Genomic DNA, 18,863 nt, shown 5'->3' with positions numbered 1-18,863 from the left:
GTTGTAAAATGAGTGTTACCATTATGCAAGTGGTGTCCATTATTTCCAATTTCCCATGAACACATGTCTGGCCAAGGGGGAAATATTACCTTATTTGGAAACAGACAAGGGTTGGCAGCAAGAAGGGTATCTGGCAGACCACCACCTGCATGCACCTTGATTACCTTTAGCAGAGTCCACTCTGTTGCTAGCATTTGGGTCAGGTTTCTTATTAGAGGATACCTTCTTCTATCCCTTCCATTTGTCTCAGAGGCCCTGTAAAGGGCTGTGGGTCAAGGGTCAGAGTACAGCGTTACTTCCTGACTAAAAGATAAAAGAAGAGCTGTCTAAAGAAAGAATCGCATTATTGAATCCTCAATTAAACTTAATATCTGGAAGTAAAAGTACTGATAATTCCATATATGTTCATCATCATCATCATCATCATCATCGTTTGACGTCCGCTTTCCATGCTAGCATGAGTTGGACAATTTGACTGAGGACTGGTGAACCAGATGGCTGCACCAGGCTCCAATCTGATCTGGTAGAGTTTCTACAGCTGGATGACCTTCCTAACGCCAACTACTTCAAGAGTGTAGTGGGTGCTTTTACGTGCCACCGGCACGAAAGCCAGTCAGGAGGTACTGGCAATGGCCACGCTCAAATGGTGTTTTTTACATGCCACCGGCACGGAAGCCAGACAGCTGCTCTGGCAGTGACTCCACTTGGATGGTGCTGTTAGCGCTCCGCTGGCACAGGTGCCAGTCATCGAATTTGGTTCGATTTCACTTGCCTCAACATGTCTTTGCTAGCAAAGTTTAATGTCCAAAGAAGGAAAGGAAAGGTACACATAAGTGGGCTGGCTACACCCCTGGGAAAGGCCATGGGTTATGGCCTCACTTGTCTTGCTGGGTCTTCTCACACACAGCAGATTTCCAAAGGTCTCGGTCACTAGTCATTGTCTCAGTGAAGCCTAATGTTCAAAGGTTGTGCTTCACCACCTCATCCCAGGTCTTCCTGGCCCTACCTCTTCCACAGGTTCCCTCAACCGCTAGGGTGAGGCACTTATTTACACAGCTATCCTCATCCATTCTTGCCACATGACCATACCAGCGCAAACGTTTCTCTTGCACACCACAACTGATGCTTCTTAGGTTCAACTTTTCTCTCAAGGTACTTACACTCTGTCGAGCATGCACACTGACATTACACATCCATTGGAGCATACTGGCTTCATTCCTTGTGAGCTTACGCATGTCCTTAGCAGTCACAGCCCATGTTTCACTGCCATGAAGCATAGCTGTTCGTACACATGCGTCATACAGTCTGCCTTTTACTCTGAGTGAGAGGCCTTTTGTCATCAGCAGAAGTAAGAGCTCTCTGAACTTTTCCCAGGCTATTCTTATTCTAGCAGTTACACTTCCAGTGCACCCTCCCCCACTACTGACTTGGTCACCTAGGTAATGGAAGCTATCAACTACTTCTAGTTTTTCTCCCTGGAATGTGGCAGAAGTTGTTCTCTGCACATTTGCAGTGTTTATTGCTCCTGAGCATCTGCCACATACAAGAACTATCTTCCTAGTTAGCCTTCCTTTGATATTGCTGCACCTCTTATGTGTCCATAGCTTACACTGGGCACATCTTATAGAGTTTCTACCTATGCCTTTTCTACAGATCGAGCAGGGCCATCTACCTGAAGGGGTTTGTGTTTTGTCTACCTTCCTACTTATTAGGACTTTGGTTTTAGCTAGGTTGACTCTAAGTCCCTTCGATTCTAATCCTTGCTTCCACACCTGAAACTTCTCCTCTAATTCTGATAGTGACTCAGCAATTAGTGCAAGGTCATCAGCATAGAGGAGCTCCCAGAGGCATCCTGTCTTGAACTCCTCTGTTATTGCCTGGAGGACTATGATAAATAGGAGGGGGCTTAGGACTGAACCTTGGTGGACCCGTAATTCTACCCGGAATTCTTCACTGTACTTGTTGCCAACCCTCACCTTACTGACAGTGTCCCTCTACATGGCTCGCACAGCTCTCACTAACCATTCATCTATCCTTAGTTTCCTCATTGACCACCAGATAAGGGATCAGGGAACCCTGTCAAAGGCTTTCTCCATGTCAACGAAAGCCAGGTACAGAGGGTTATCCTTGGCTAGGTATTTCTCCTGCAGTTGTCTTACCAGAAATATAGCATCAGTGGTGCTTTTCCCTGGCATGAACCCAAACTGCATCTCATCTAAACTGACTCTCTCCTTAATTAGTTGGACTATGACCCTCTCCGTGACCTTCATTACCTGATCCAACAACTTGATACCTCTGTAATTATTTGTATCTAAAGCATCACCTTTACCTTTGTAGCAGTTGACTATGGTGCTGGTACACCAATCATTGGGTATGACTCCTTCATGTATCACCTGGTTAATTATATGGGTGACTAGGCTATGGCTGACACTACCAGATATTTTGAGCATCTCTGCAGTGATTCCTGATAGGCTGGGGGCTTTCCCTGTTTTCATACTCTTAATTGCTTTATCTACCAAGGTACTGTCAATTCGGATAGCTGGTCCCTCTGTTGGGTCAACATTCGGCAGACTCTCTTTCTCCTGTTCATTCTCTTCATTTAGCAACCTTTCATAGTGGCATCTCCAAACCTCTCTCTTTGCAACCTCGTTTAGTGCAAGTGAACCATCATCTATGCGGACACATTTCTCTCCTATGGCATCATGATTCTCTCTCACACACTGTCTTGCAACATGAAATACTTTAGGTCTGTGGTCCTTATGATGCATAGCATTGGCAAATTTTTTCTTATCTGCTTCCTCTCTGGCTAAATAACCCTGTCTTCCCTTCTGGCAGTCTGATACAATTCCCTGCTACCTCCATTTTTCCAGTCCTTCCAAGCCTGTTTCTTTTGTCTAATAGCCCTGTCAACCACATTGTTCTATCACCACGTTACCTTGGGTCAAGAGGGGACTTTGCACCATCCACAGATCTGGTCAGTGGCTCTCAGCAGGTTGTCCCATAGAAACCTCCAGTTGTCTTCCACATCATGTGATGCTATATCCCCTTCTATTTCGTCAAAGGCTTCGAGTAATACATCTCTAAATCTCTATCCTTTTGCAGGATGTTCATCATGAAATATGCATTTTTATGGAACTTATATTTTGCTTTTGTTTTCTCTATCTTCATAGGTTAAATCTGTCATTCGAAAGGTGCCCAAAGTACCTGTGGAACGGTTGATGGCAATTGAAAATGTCCAGCCTTCATCGGAAGAAACATATAGAAAGAGCTGTTTTAAAACTGAATCTAGTTCTGATAAGAGGAAAAATATGTTGCTGAAAGCATTGACAGCAACTGAGATCAAAGTACATTCATCACTTGTCACTGAAGATAGTCAAGCAGAATCATCAAATTCAGACAAAGCCCTGCCTAAGAACGCTGAAGATCAACAGAAAGGCACACCATTCTTTGTTACACAGGTATATTTGAAGAAATTCAGCTATTATGTTTTTTTGTTTTTTTTTACCTTTTAGCCATTTTTTTCTTGCTTCCTCTCTTCAGTTGGTCCACATGTTCTTAGCAGAGTTCACTTGGTTGCAAGCATTCAAAATGTCATCCATGTTTTTCCTTTGGACCAGTGATTTTCAAATCAGGGCATGGTAATATTTTGGTAGAGTGTGAGTTACTTCAGAATAGGACTTAAGTAAGAAGTGGCTGTGTGGTAAGAAGTTTGTTTCCGAACCATATAATTCTAGATTCAGTTCCAGTACATGGCACCATGGGCAAGTGTCTTCTACTATAGCCTTGGGCTAACCAAAGCCTTGTGAGTGGATTTGGTGGTTAGAAACTGAAAGAAGCCTGTTATATGTGTGTGTGTGTGTGTATATATATATATATATATATATATATATATATATATATATATATACATATACACATATGTATATGTATGTGTATATATGTATATATATATATCATCATCATCACCATTTAATGTCCGTCGTCCATGCTGGCATGGGTTGAATGGTTTGACCAGAGCTGGTAAACTGAGGGCTGCACCAGGTTCCAGTCTGATTTGGTATGGTTTCTATGGTTGGATGCCCTTCTTAATGCCAACCACTCCAAGAGTGTAACGGGTGCTTTTATGTACCACCAGCATGGGTGCCAGTTGTATGACACCGATATCTGCTATGACTACAATTTCACTTGACTTGATGGATCTTCTCAAGCACAGCATTTAGCGCAAGTTCTGTTATTTGTCATTGCCTCCGTGAGGCCTGATGCTTGAAAGGAGCTTTTTACATTGCCAAAGGTGTCAGTCATTTGTCTTTGGCTCCGTGACGCCCGATACATGAAAGGTGCCTTTTATGTACCACTGGCACAGGTGCAAGTTGTGTGACACCAGCATAGTAGAAACTGAACAAACACGTATTTCTTCGGTTTCTACTTTGTGGTTCTGAACCCTGTGAAAGTCTCAATGTTTTATACATGTCTCTACCATTAGGGAAAACAGGACTGTTGAGACTAGTTTGGTATGTATGTGAATAAATCTATTTGAGAAACAACTGCATGTTTTTAAAATTCAGGTATATTTTCAGAAAAAAATTCTCCTATATATATATATATAGATGTGTGTGTGTGTGTGTGTGTGCATGTGTGTATATATATATATATGTATATATGTGTATATTTATACATGTAAATATGTTTTCCACGTGACTCTTGTTTTCCAAGCTAAACTCTCCAGTTTTAAATTTTGAAAACTACCTTTGAAAAGTTGATTCACCGACAGCATCATCACCATAAACTTCACAAATGTTTTCGCAAGTCTTTGCAGTATTTTCTTTGATTTTTAAAAAGAAAAGCATTACAATGTGACTATGAAATTTTTGGTTATCTATTTCAAATATCAATAAAGGGTGACTGGAATGAAAGATAAATCTATTTTTAGTCAGTAACAAAGATGAGATGCACTACCACTTCAAGTGATGCTAACATTTTAACTGTTACATTTCAGGTGTGTTTAATGAAGCGTTTAAAGATTTAGCTTAAAAATGCTCAGAACTTTCTGGACAACCTAACACCACCACTGACTATGTCCTGACAATTTACTCAGTTCTTATTCATTGTAATCACTTAGTCCACCTTCAGTCAATTAGGGGTGTTCAGGATCCTCCCATAACACCATGTGAGCATGAAAAAGTGGATGTTAAAATGATGATGATGATGATGATGATTTTCCAGCTCTTTGTATTCTGAGTTCAAATCCTGCCATAGACTACTTGGGCGATATACTTAATCCATTACTCAGAAAACATCTTCAGTCACTTTGGTTAACTACATAACTTCATACTATACACTCAAAACAATCTTTTTATCTTTTTTTTTTCTTTTATCTCTTACTTATTCCAGTCACTGGACTGTGACTGTGCTGAGACAATGCCTTAAAAGGGTTTAGTTAGACAAATCAACTCTTGCATTAACTTTTTTTTTCTTTTAAAGTACTTATTTTATCAGTCTCTTTTGCTAGACTGCTAAGTTACAAGGTTGTAAGCCAATCAACACTGGTTGTCAAGCAGTAATAGAGGACCAAGACACACACACACACACACACACACACACACACACGCATGCATGCACGCACAGATACATACATTCTTTTAGTTGTTTCAGTCATGTGACTGTGGCCATGCTGGAACATCACCTTAAAGGGTATTTTTTTAGTCAAAGACATCGACCCCAGGACTTATTCTTTGTAAGTCTAGTACTTATTCTACCAGTCTATTTTACTGAACCATTAAGTTAGGGGAACGTAAACACATCAACATCAGTTGTCAAGCAATGGTGGCGAGGCAAACATAGACACAAAAACACACACACATAAATATGTACACACACACACACACACACACACACACACACACACACACACACACACACACACACAATGGGCTTCTTTTAGTTTCTATCTACCAAATCCACTCAAAAGGCTTTAGTCAGCTTGAGGCTATAGTAGAAGACACTTGCCCAAGGCACCATACAGTGGGACTGAACCTGGAACTGTGTGGTTGGGAAACACCATCTGCCAAATCTGTGTACAAAGCTTTGGTCAGTCCAAGGTTATAGTAGAAGACACTTGTCCAATATGTTGTGTTGTGGAGTGGAACTCAAGACCACATTGTTGGGAAGCAAACGTCTTTACCACATAATCACAAATAGATTTTTTTGTTGTTTTTTGCTCTCAACAGAAACAATTCTCAAATCCCTCTTTCATGTTGTGAATATTTTTCTTCTCTGTCAACTTCAGCCAAAGGAAGACGATGGAGAATTTATAGACACGAAACAATCTGCAGATGGAAGAAAATGTATGGAAGAGAAAGAATACATAGATATAAAAGATGAAATGATGAGAGAAGATTTGTTAAATAAAGAAGCTAGATGTGACGAAAATTCTTCAGCATATAGTCCAGTTAAAGAAAAATACAAAGGTTATGAAGTGCTTTTTGATGACAATGATGTCAATAGAAGGATTATTTCTTCTAATGGTGAGAAATCCTACCACAATAAGATTTCATTAAATTTTGCTATTTGATGCGGTTGTTGTTTGATGCATTTCTTGGTTCGAGTCCTAATGAGATTGTGTTTGCTTTGTGTTCTTCTGAGGGTTGATGGAATAAGGTATCTGTAATGTGCTGATGTTGATATTGATTATAATCCACTGTTCCACCCCCAACAAATTGCAGGCTCCCTGGAGGTTGTAGATAGTTTCTGTTACCTTGGTGACCAAATTAGGAGTAGAGGATATTCTGAAAGAATTGTTGCTAGAATAAGAATAGGGTGGAGAAAATTCAAAGGACTTTCTTTCTTTTGGTAACAATAGACCCTCTCCCAGAGTGAAAAGCAGATTGCATGATACTTGGATATGAACAGCTATGCTCTATGCTACTGAGATGTGAGCTCTGAATGCAGAGGACATGCAAAGACTGGAGAGGAATAAAGCTAGTATACTCTTATGGATGTGCACTCCATACACATGCATATCCTTAATGTAGTTCTTAGGGAGATCCAGCAAGACACACTGAATGTAACAAGTCTGGCTCATTGAACTACAGATACAACACATTTCTGCCTGCAGAGTGGACTGGAGCAACATGAAATAAAGTGTCTTACTCAAGGACACTATGCACCACCAGGAACCAAACTCATGACTTTACAATCATGAGCTGAATACACTAACCACTAAGCCATACACCATCAATGTACTACAATTTACTACGTTGGTAAAGCTGTAGCAAATTTTGAGATGCTGCATTACGTTTTTATTTGCATACCACTGAGAAGTTTCTATGACTAGACTTGAATCCACAGCCCCAGTGAACAAAGTATAGTAGCTGTACTAGAGAACTGTGAATTCTAAAAATACACATCAGTAATATAGGCACAGGTATGGCTGAAGGGTGCGTTTAGGGAGCAGTGCAAGACAAGGAAAAATGGGACAAAATTATATTTAGATAGAGGAAGTGCAATGTCAGATGATTTGGATGAACAGAATAGCTGCTGTTGTAGTAACAGTGAGGAGGGAGGGGGAACAACAGAAGGACTTAAACAGTGGGACAGGGATCAGTTAAACGCAGTGATTAATGGTTTGCTTCTGAAATTGCTAACATTTTCTTGGAAGTGATCTGAAAGATCTGTCCCTGCAAAAAAATAAATAAAGCACCAACAGTTAATTCAAAGCCACGAATCATAACAAGCTTGTTCATCATATTATCCGTGTAAAAGCTGATTCATAAAGTGCATTGAGAAAAAGTCCTTTACTCATCACATAAATATATTGGAGTACTGCTCACATAGTTGGAATAGTGTTGCTACCTAACACATGAATACTGCATCCAATAAGTTCGAACGACTGGATCATAGCTAACCTGTTACATTTCACTGCCTCTGAACGATCTTATCCCACACTCTTCTAATTCAAACTTATCTGACACACATGTCCCTTCTCACTGCTTCATCTACCTCTATGACAACAGTTTATACTGGCTTGAACTATCTTACTCTATACCCTTCTATCATAGACTTATCTGTTACAGCATTTGTCTCTACTGAGCTTATCTTCCTTCCTACCTTTGCATAAAATTTATTCTAATTATTTCTTATCAGAAAGGGAATTCCCTTCTCTATTTGCATTTTTCCAATTGGTACTAATCTACTGATGTTCCAAGAGAACTTCAGTCACATCAATTTCACCATTGGCACTCCGTCGCTTACGACGTCGAGGGTTCCAGTTGATCCGATCAACGGAACAGCCTGCTCGTGAAATTAATGTGTAAGTGGCTGAGCAATCCAGAGACACGTGTACCCTTAACGTAGTTCTCGGGAATATCCAGCGTGACAGTGTGACAAGGCTGGCTCTTTGAAATACAGGTAGAACAGAAACAGGAAGAAAGAGTGAGAGAAAGTTGTGGTGGAAGAGTACGGCAGGGTTTGCCACCATCCCCTGCCGGAGCCTCATGAAGCTTTAGGTGTTTTTGCTCAATAAACACTCACAACGCCCAGTCTGGGAATCGAAACTGCGATCCTATGACCGCGAGTCTGCTGCCCTAACCACTGGGCCATTGCGCCTCCATACCATTGGCAGGAAGAGGTTAGTAAAGCCCATTAGTATTGTCACTTCTTCCTTTCTTACTATAAAATAATTTTGTCCTGTATACATATTTTGTAAACATGTTTCCCAGTTATTTCTACTAAATATTTTCCCTTTCTGTGCAGATAAATTAATGAATATCAATGCACTACGCCAGGCATTGAAAACTGAGGTACCATTCAAAAGACGTATTCCAAAGAATTTTACACAAGAACTTGTTCTAAAATCAAAGGTAAGTGTAGTCATATGAGGGTGGGCTATAAAATTCATATGCTGATTATGAAGGAGTGATGCTAAACTGTGAAATATTGCATGCATTAATTTCAACTCTTCTTATTAGTAACTACATTATTTCTTTCCAGATAAACTAACATCTGACTATTCAAAAAAGATTTCAAATATCTTCTTGAAAATTAACAAAATTTGGCATCATGCTGTTCTCAAGCACCTGTAGAAAATAGAATATGACGAAATGAAGTTTATTTTTCAACAGTCCTCCTTACAGTCCACACACTTCTATTAGTGTTGAAGTGCTTGGATCTTATTGGTGAAGAAGATTTCATCCTAACCCTAACCCCCAAGGATATTCATGCAGCCATAGTTACTACATTAGGAGATGGTGCTCTAGCTTTATCAACAATGTAAAAGTGGGCAACTGAATTTAGAAGGGGGAAGGAAGAGCCTTGAAGATGACCCAAGGTCTGGATGTCCTGTAACTGCCATCTCCTCCTCCTCTTCTTCTTCTTCTTCCTCCTCCCTTTCCTCCTCCTCCTCCCACCTCTCCTCTTCTTTCTCCTCCAACCCCTCCTCCTCCTTCTCCTCCTCCTCCCCCTCCTCTTCTTTCTCCTCCTCCTGTACTGTGTCTCCTCATACATTTCTCTGTGGAAAATGATGAAATGAGTGTTACTTTTATTTTTATTTATTCATTTTTATCTTTGTTTTTATTTTTCAGGAAGTTGCTTCAAAGTCTGGAAACAGTCTTGATGAGCGGATCAATAAAATCCTACAGAATATCCGAGAGCAATCAGTATTGCATGAAGTTAGCCTGGGTGACATATTCAACAATCAAGCCTTATACAAGGAAGAATACAAAGAAGCCCGAAAGCTTATAAAACAGGTCCAAGTTTCACTTCATTATTTAAAAAAATTTTTATTCAAATCCCTCGAAGTTTATCTTTGGGGCTGGGTTTGGACATAGGTTAAATTATCTACAATTTAACAGAAACTAATAATTTGAAGAGGAGGGTAAAAATTACAGAAATTTTTTTTTCATTTCTTTAGTTTAATTATAATTTATATTTAAGTAAGGATCTAAATCAATTAATCCAATTTCTAGTTAACATTAATAATGCTGAACCTTTCAAACAAAATGACAAAAGACTGAAATACCTGGTGCCTAGCTGTATTCAAGAAGATCTGTCCCCCACAGCAGAAGTGTTAAGGCCGCATCCCCTGGTGAAGAGGATTGGCCTGCCAGAGTTCTGCATTGGTGCCATGTAGAAAGTACTCATGCCAGTGCCATGTTAAAAGCATTCAGCCATAGAAACCAAGCCAAATCAGACTGGGACCTGGGACTTGCCAGCTCTGATCAAACCATCCAACCTATACCATTTGGAAAATCGATGTTAAAGGATGATGATGAATTCATCATCATTATCATCGTCGTTTAACGTCTGCTTTCCATGTTAGCATGGGTTGGACGATTTGACTGAGGACTGGTGGACTAGGAGGTGACACCAGGCTCCAATCTGATTTGGCAGAGTTTCTACAGCTGGATGCCCTTCCTAATGCCAAAAAAGTGTGGGATGCTTACAGCACCTAGGTTTCCCAAGCGGTCACCCATCTAAGTACTCACTAGGCTCGACGTTGCTTAACTTCGGTGATTGGACGAGAACTGGTGCTCTCAATGTGATATGGCCGTAAGCATTACATTAACAAATTAAAACCAATCATTTAAAAAGATCATTACTGACACAGATTTGTAGCAATACAATATTTTATAATTATGCTTAAATATCCATTGTTATTAGTTTCTTTTTTCTGTTTTTATAATTTACCTTATTCTTTGTTAATAATTGCCAAGCAAAAACTCTATAGGATCTCATAAATCAGCTTCTCACAATATCTAAATTAGGCCCTTCTTTTACTGATAAATTAATATTGAAGCAAAGTAGAGAAATGGTTTTCTAGCAGTTTGAATGATGTATTCAGTTGTTTCATCTTCATCATCAACATTTAATATCTGCTTCCCATGTTGGCATGGGTTGCTTGGCATGGCAGGAACTGGCAAGGTCGGGCTGCATCAAGTTCCATAGTCTGTTTTGGCTTGATTTCTACAGCTGGATGCCCTTCCTAATGCTATCTACTTCAAAAAGTGTACTGGATGCTTTTTACGTAGCACCATCACCAGTGCTTTTTACATGGTACTAGCACCCACACCAATACCTTTTACATGACACCTTGGTTTTAGGATCTCAATTCTGTTGTGCTGGGTGGGTCTTCTTGAGTACAGCAATGTGCCATGTATCTCGGTCCTTTGTCATTTCCTTTATAAGGCTCAACATTTTCAGATTGGCTTTCAATACTTCGTCCCATGTCCTCCTGGATCTCCTTCTTCCATAAACTCCCTTCGCTTTAAGCAGTTGACATTTCTTTATGCAGCTGTCTTCATCCATCTACATCACATGACCAAACCAGTGTAGCCTCCTCTCATCCACACTGCATATAATTCCTCCATTGCTCAGATTCTGTCTCAAAACACCAGTGCTTTGTCGCACATGCACACAGACATTGCACATCCAGCAGAACATACCAGCTTTGTTTCTCTCCAGCCTTTGCATGTCCTCCACATTCCAGGCCCACAATGCACTACCATACAGCATCACAGTTTGATCAACTAAATTCCCAGTTCATTGAATTAGGGTGTAAATGCCTTCTTCCTCTGTAATGAGAGTGCTGACTATCTGTACTAAACAGGTGGGCTCTGCCTCATTTCAAGGAAAAACTGACATGGAATTTTTGGTGCATATAGTTGAATACATGCTATTAGCTGGAACTCACTTCCACTAAAAAAAAAAAAGCTAGTTACCTTTTCGAGTCATGGCTACTTGTAAGGGCCAGTTTCCCGGTTTCCATGGTATATATATTCCCCACCTGGACAGGACACCAATCCACTGCAGAATTATTCATTTTTGCCCACTGAGTGGGCTGGAGCAATGTGAAATGAAGTGTTTTGCTTGAGAACACAGTGCATTGCCTGGTCCAGGAATCAAAACCACAATCTTATAATCACAAGTCTAACACCCTAACCACTAAGCCATGTGCCTCCATGCACTTCCACTGAACTTAACGGTTTTTAAAACAAATGTTTGCTCTCATAGGGAAACATAAGAAAAGATTGGCTTTGATATAAAAAAAAGGTGGTGTGCTACAACAGCCAAAGGTACCTCGTGTATGCTATATGTGTCTTACTCTCTTTACTCTTTTACTTGTTTCAGTCATTTGACTGCAGCCATGCTGGAGCACCGCCTTTAGTCGAGCAAATCAACCCCAGGACTTATTCTTTAGAAGCCTGGTACTTATTCTATCGGTCTCTTTTGCCGAACTGCTAAGTTACGGGGACATAAACACACCACCATCGGTTGTCAAGCGATGGTGGGGGGACAAACAGACACACACACACACATATATATATATACATATATACGATGGGCTTCTTTCAGTTTCTGTCTACCAAATCCACTCACAAGGCTTTGGTTGGCCCGAGGCTATAGTAGAAGACACTTGCCTAAGATGCCACTCAGTGGGACTGAACCCGGGACCATGTGGTTTGTAAGCAAGCTACTTACCACACAGCCTGAAATGATGTATTTCTATCCAATGCTATGAAGGCACATGGCCTAGTGGTTAAGATGTTTGGCTCATGATCATAAGGTCATGGACTAGGTGGTTTATTGTGTCCTTGAACAAGGTATTTCACTTCATATTATTCCAGTCTGATCAGCTGTAAATACTAGCCAAGTAATGGTGTAGCCTCCACTTCCCTCTCCAGCTGTTATAACCTGAGTGTTCCACCTGCTCAAAGGTGAGGATGCCAATAGGGTGTCTACATCTGTTTGTGAATACATAGAAATGTAAAATAATTACAAGGAAGCATGATGCATGTTACCAAAGCATACTTGTTCATGAGTGACAGCTGGCTGTAATTCTTTTACTGTACATCGTTTTAGAACTGAATGAAAAGATATTTTTTTAAAAACCTCTACACTTGTGGATGATGACTTGTGAGTTGAGATGACATTGACTTGTGGTTCTATTGAATGTGTGTCATGTTTGTGCATGTGAGAAAGAGAGAGAGAGGGGGAAAGAATAGGTGAGAGAGAAAGAAAGGTAGGGAGTAAGAGGGAAAGAGTGAGAGAGTGTGAGGGAGAGAGGGAGAGAGAGAAGGATAAATGCCAATATGTCATAGTTGTTAATCCATTATTATTTAGATTACTTTGTCAAAGGTAATACTTTATTTACATTTTATAAAATTAATCTTGCATTATCTCATAGCTTTGAGATTTTGAAGATGTGGTTGTTTGTTTTTAGAATGACATTGCAGGGTAGGTGTGAGAGGCTGGATCTGGCCAGTTTGAACATAAAACTGGTAGAATATTTTGGCTGGATATTCCTGGATTAAATGCTAAAGAGTTAAACCTCAGGCAAGCTGGTAGAATCATTAACATGTTGGGACTAGTTACTTAGCATTTCTCCCATCTCTTCACATTCTGGGTTCAATTTCTGCTAAGGTCAACTTTGCCTTTCATCCTTTCAAAGTTGATAATAAAAATATCATTTGAGCACGGGTGTGTGTGTGATATAATTGGCTAACTCCATTCCTTTAAAATTGCTGGCCTTATGGTAAATATGAAATGATTATTAAGATTGTTCCAAGCAAACAGCAATCTCTTTATCAGAATATAAGTTTCTATCTAGTTTCATGTTATTGTCTTTTTTCCTCTTCTCTTTCTACAGATCGAAAATTACTATGCGAATAGTTTCTTTAACAAACGCCAACAACAAAAACTTCGAGACAAAAATAGGCCACAATCTTGAATTTTCCTCCTTTGTGTTTCATCACACTCAGAATAAAGAGTTGATTAAAAGGATGTTTTATATCTAGTTTCCATTCATTTATATAAACACTATTGTCTGTACACAAATTCACATGAAAAAATATCTGCATTTGTTTTGTAATAAAATTTTGTTTGATGTGAGAAATATCTGTTGTGTGTGCAGTACTTTCTTGTATCTTTTATTTGTTTCAATCATTGGATTGCAGCCATGCTGGAGCATCATCCTGAGGATTTTGATTAAACAAATCGACACCAATACTTTTTTTATTTTTAAAGCTTAGTACTTTCTATCAGCTTCATTTGTTGAACCACTAAGTTATGGGGGACATAACAAACCAACACCATTTGTTTGGTAGTGGGTGTCAAACACAAAGACACACACACACACACATGCATGCACACACACACACACACATGCACGCATGCACACACACACACATACATATATTATCATCATCATTATCATTTAACGTCCATTTTCTATGCTGGCATGGGTTAGACGGTTTGACTGGAGATGGCAAGCCAGAGAGCTGCAACAAGCTCCAACCTGTTTTGGCTTGGTTTCTACGACAGGATACTCTTTCTAAAGCCAATCACTCCACAAAGTGTACTGGGTGCCTTTCATGTGTCACTGGTACAGGTAGTTACCTTATGTGTGTTACTAGAACAGGTATCAACAAGATTTTTTTTCAGTTTCCATTTGCCAGATTCACTCACAAGGATTTGGTCAGCTGGGAGCTAGGGCAGAAGATACTTGTCCAAATTACTGTGCAGCAGAACTGAACCCAAGGCAACATTGCACCAATCTACATATTTATTTTTCTAGAAAATTCAGAGAGCTTTTTGCCTCTGTTGACAACTAAAGGTTTGTCTCTCTGAGTGAAAAGAAGATTGTATGATGCATGTATATGAACAGCTATTCTACATGGGAGTGAGGTGGGGGACCTAAATGCAGAGGATGTGTGAAGCCTGGAGAGGAATGAAGCTAGTATGCTCTGCTAGATGTGTAATGTAAGTGTACATGTTCAACAGAGTGCTAGTGTATTGAGAGAGAAGTTAGGAATTAGAGGCAGTGTGCAAGAGAGAAGACTGGTTTGGTTATGTGATGCAGATGGATGCTGACAGCTCCATAAAGAAGTGTTGATCTCTCAAAGTGGATAGAATACATGGAAGTGGGAGACGTGGGAAGACATAGTATGAAGTACTGAAGGATGACCTCATATGCTGAATCTGTCAGATGAGATCACGAAGGACAAAAATACCTGGTACCTTGTTATACTCAATCTACAAGATCCATTCTACATAGCACAAGTGTTAAGGCTGGTTCCCCTAGTGAGGAGGATTCCCTGCAAGAGTTCTGTGCCAGTTCCACATAAAAAACACTCGTGCCAGTGTCACCATGTTAAAAGCACCCAGCACACACTGTAAAGGGATCAGCATTAGGAAGGACATCCAGCCTTAGAAATCAAACTGGAACCTGGTGCAGCTTGCCAGCATGGAAAACAGACAAAAGATGATGATGATATCTTTGCGTGTGGCTTAGTGGTTAAGGTATTCAGCTCATGATCACAAGATCATGAGTTCGATTCTTGGTGATGCTTTGTATCCTTGCGCAAGACACTTTATTTCACGTTGCTCCAGTCCACTCTACTGGAAAAAATGGGTAGTACCTGTATTTCAAAGGGCCAACCTTGTCGCATTCTGCATCATGCTGAATCTCCCTGCAAACTACATTAAAAGTATGCATGTCTGTGGAATGCTCAGCCATTGCACGTTAAAGTCACGAGCAGGCTTTTCTGTTGATTGAATCAAGTGGAACCCTTGTTGTTGTAACTGACAGAATGCCAGTTTTTTAGACACGCATACATACTCATCCAAATCCATATGCACCAATGTACACATACAAACACACATGCAAGCACACACACACACACACACACGTGTAATTATAATTATAGACTCTTTCAGCAATAATTTTCTTCAGCTACTCAGGATAATTAGTAGCAAATTCTATATCAACACTGACAGCTTCACTAGTCATTTTAATGCCATGCTAAAGAGGGCAACCCTTAAACCTTTCAAAGCAGCTGTTACTTGTCAGAAAAGGTTTTGCATAAGTTGCACCTTCCACTTTCTGTAATAAACGTTTCATCTCTGCTTGGGTGACTGTCATCTTTATCAGCACATTTCAAGCAAGGGTTCTTCTCCTACAACAGAAGGTCTCCCTGCCCTTGGTTTGTCTTCAAGGCTGATGTCACCTTCCTTGAAATGTCTGCATCAGCTTTGTACCACACATTCTTTGATAGTTCCTGAGTCTCTCACATCATTAATTTCTTTTGCAGCCGCTTTTGTATTCAGTTCTTTTTTCCACAGGCTCTAATTGCATTTTTATCACCACTAATTATCAAAGGTGAAAATAAAGAATAAACCATTAATGTTTATATGCTATATATGAAAATAAAGAATAGACAATTCAACAATGATTGAACAACAAATTGATATAACATAGAGATACAAGTTGCCAAAATTGTGAGAGAAAATTTGAAAAAACTTTTGACTCAATCTGGTGTCTCTATATTTCTTGTTTATATCTAAAAATGGTTCTTAGACTGAGGACAGTCTGCATTTTTCATATTATTAGTGTTCATAAATTGTTGTTGTTGTAGTAATGTGTATTTTGTTGTGTGTTTTGTAATGTCCTTTGCAGCTGTTCCTTATAAGATTTTGTTTGAAGTTATTTCAGCATATCTGGTTGTAAGGTTTGTTTTCTTTGAAATATACACCAGTGAGAAAAACTAGCTACAAATCAGAAGTACAACTATAGAGCCAAGTTTGCTCCGTCATATGAACAGGGTGCAGTGAATAAACTGTCGTCTAAATTACGCAAAAATGAAAATAACACTGACATCTCATTTTAAAAGATGAAATACTAAAGAGTAAATTTATTCAATAAAATTGCCATTGGCTTCAACTACAGCCTCTAGGCGACTTTGGAATCTTCTGCAACTCTTCTAGATGGTTTTCCTTGTTTAAGTTGGTAAATGCTGCCATAATCCCTGCCTTCAGTTCATACTTGGTGTTACAAGGAGTTTTGTTGGTCTCTCATTCAACTGTGCCCAACACATAATAATCAACAGAGCTGCAGTCTGGGGAGTTAGGTGGCCAGATGTTAGGGGTGATGTGGTCGTAGAAATTGTCTGACATGCATGACTGGGTTCTCCTGCTTGTGTGGCATGGTGCAGAGTCCTGTTGCTAGACATAGGATCTTCCAACTATCACCCTCTTGACCTAGGGCCAGCACCAAAACATTCTGAAATGTTCGTATTGAAGCTGCTGGTGTGAATGACAAGTAGTACAGCATGTCGTTTCCAAATTTCTGGCAGAGTGAATTGCATCATGGTGCTGTTTTTCTCACAGACAGTACCCAACTGACAATGCGCATGCATGAAATTAAAGATATAAAATGGCAACAATTTACCCATCACACCCTGTATACTTAGTAATGGGGTACATGTAACAAAAACTGCATCAATAAATTGAAGAGAGATTCTAGAAGATATATACAAGATCAATGCAAATGATTTTTATGCATATTTTGTAATTTGGACAAAATTTGTAGATATTTTAGCAGAATTCACTGCCCTTCAGAATAATTTACCAAACCTTGACATTTACAAAAGAGACAAGCATTAACAAATCGTCATTTCTAGATATAATGGTGACTAAAAATAATACCAAACATCAAAAGTGTTGTCTTCCAGAACTTACTATACATTCCAAACTCTTTAATCTCTGTGGGATATACCCTGATATGTGGAAGCACGTCTCAATGTATTCTGAAGAAAAGCTACTCCTTTGATCCAGCCACCTGACGTCTTATTGCTTTCATTCTATTTCTTAACTCACTACCAGTACGGCTTTTGCGGAACTAGGTCCTCTGGAGTTCCACTCTATTATGTCACTCACCAGTGGATATTCGCTTGAGTAAAGACAGGTGAAAGCTGTGTTGATACCCTTTACATGTCCTATAAAAGATAACCATGCAATGCTATTGTTTTATGTAACTCCAAAATTAAAATTTTCATGTAAAAATATATGCTTTAGTTTAACCCTTTTGAACTCACGAGTACACATTAGCAGTTGCAATTTCGTTTGAGTACATCCATTGGAGATACAAAAGTGGACAGCAATGTGGTTTTGTGTTTACGGAATACTGAATAGCAGAAACATTCTTTTATTTAACAGTAAACACAAATCCTTATGACCGCTCAATTTTACTTCTTGCAGGGAGTTTAGTCAAATGATATCATGCTTGCTAATGTGTACCCTCAGATTCAAATGGTTAATTATCAAATTTAGTATGAGCCTGCAAATCACTTGAACTTCTGAGATATGATAATTAGTTATCACTAGTAATTAGTTATTACTAAATACTAACTATTTCTTTATTCCTAAATTACTAAATCTTAATTTTCCTTCACAAGCCGGGCGTATCCATTTATTCATTTCAAATGGTCTCAAAATGCTTCTAAAATAGGTAGAATGTAAAAGTTTTCGTAGGGAGAAGGGAAATGTAGAAGTTTACTGCACTCCACTGATACCCACCCCCGTTATCCTATGCCATTCCAAGGGGTATGATAATATCAATTTTCCCCCCACCCTTTAAAAAGTTGCATCAGATAACCCACATACATACATACAAACTCTTTTACTTGTTTCAGTAATTTGACTGCTGCTATGCTGGAGCACCACCTTTAGTCGAGCAAATCAACCCCAGGACTTATTCTTTGTAAGCCTAGTACTTACTCTATCAGTCTCTTATGCCGAACTGCTAAGTTATGGGGACACAAACACACCACCATCGGTTGTCAAGCGATGTTGGGGAGACAAACACAGATACACAAACATATACACATACATATATATATAAGGTTGAGGAGGGTATTGGATTTAACCAAACCCAGGAGGATACAGGTAATACTGAGTAAGTGCTGTATACCGACTAGTTTGCCCCAGTCGTATGAACAGGATTGGGTATTATAAGTCGTGTATTAGCATGTGTATATGTAAATATATAAAAACAAAAAGATAAAGAGAGCAAAGGTGAGGTTGGAGAATAC

The 18,863-nt window shown here is 39.4% G+C and overlaps 1 protein-coding gene and 1 pseudogene across 3 annotated transcripts in view; one reads left to right on the top strand and one right to left on the bottom strand.

Annotated features, from left to right (window-relative positions):
- The window catches only part of LOC106873252 (uncharacterized), a 74,321-nt gene extending 60,433 nt beyond the window's left edge, over nt 1–13,888 (top strand). For all 3 annotated transcript variants that reach the window (XM_089357491.1, XM_089357490.1, XM_089357492.1), the window contains 5 exons: nt 3,171–3,458; nt 6,287–6,524; nt 8,752–8,858; nt 9,579–9,743; nt 13,643–13,888. In XM_089357491.1, coding sequence (XP_089213617.1) covers nt 3,171–3,458; nt 6,287–6,524; nt 8,752–8,858; nt 9,579–9,743; nt 13,643–13,723 — 879 coding nt within the window. In that variant the 3' untranslated portion in view covers nt 13,724–13,888. The remainder of the gene's footprint in view (nt 1–3,170; nt 3,459–6,286; nt 6,525–8,751; nt 8,859–9,578; nt 9,744–13,642) is intronic.
- Nucleotides 10,433–10,551, bottom strand: LOC128248781 (5S ribosomal RNA; annotated as a pseudogene).
- Nucleotides 13,889–18,863: the final 4,975 nt, after the last annotated feature.

The sequence above is a fragment of the Octopus bimaculoides genome, chromosome 9 (genome assembly GCF_046866305.1).
Source record: "Octopus bimaculoides isolate indiv1 chromosome 9, ASM4686630v1, whole genome shotgun sequence".
Lineage (NCBI taxonomy): Eukaryota > Metazoa > Mollusca > Cephalopoda > Octopoda > Octopodidae > Octopus > Octopus bimaculoides.
This window is presented reverse-complemented; position numbering and strand designations above follow the sequence as displayed.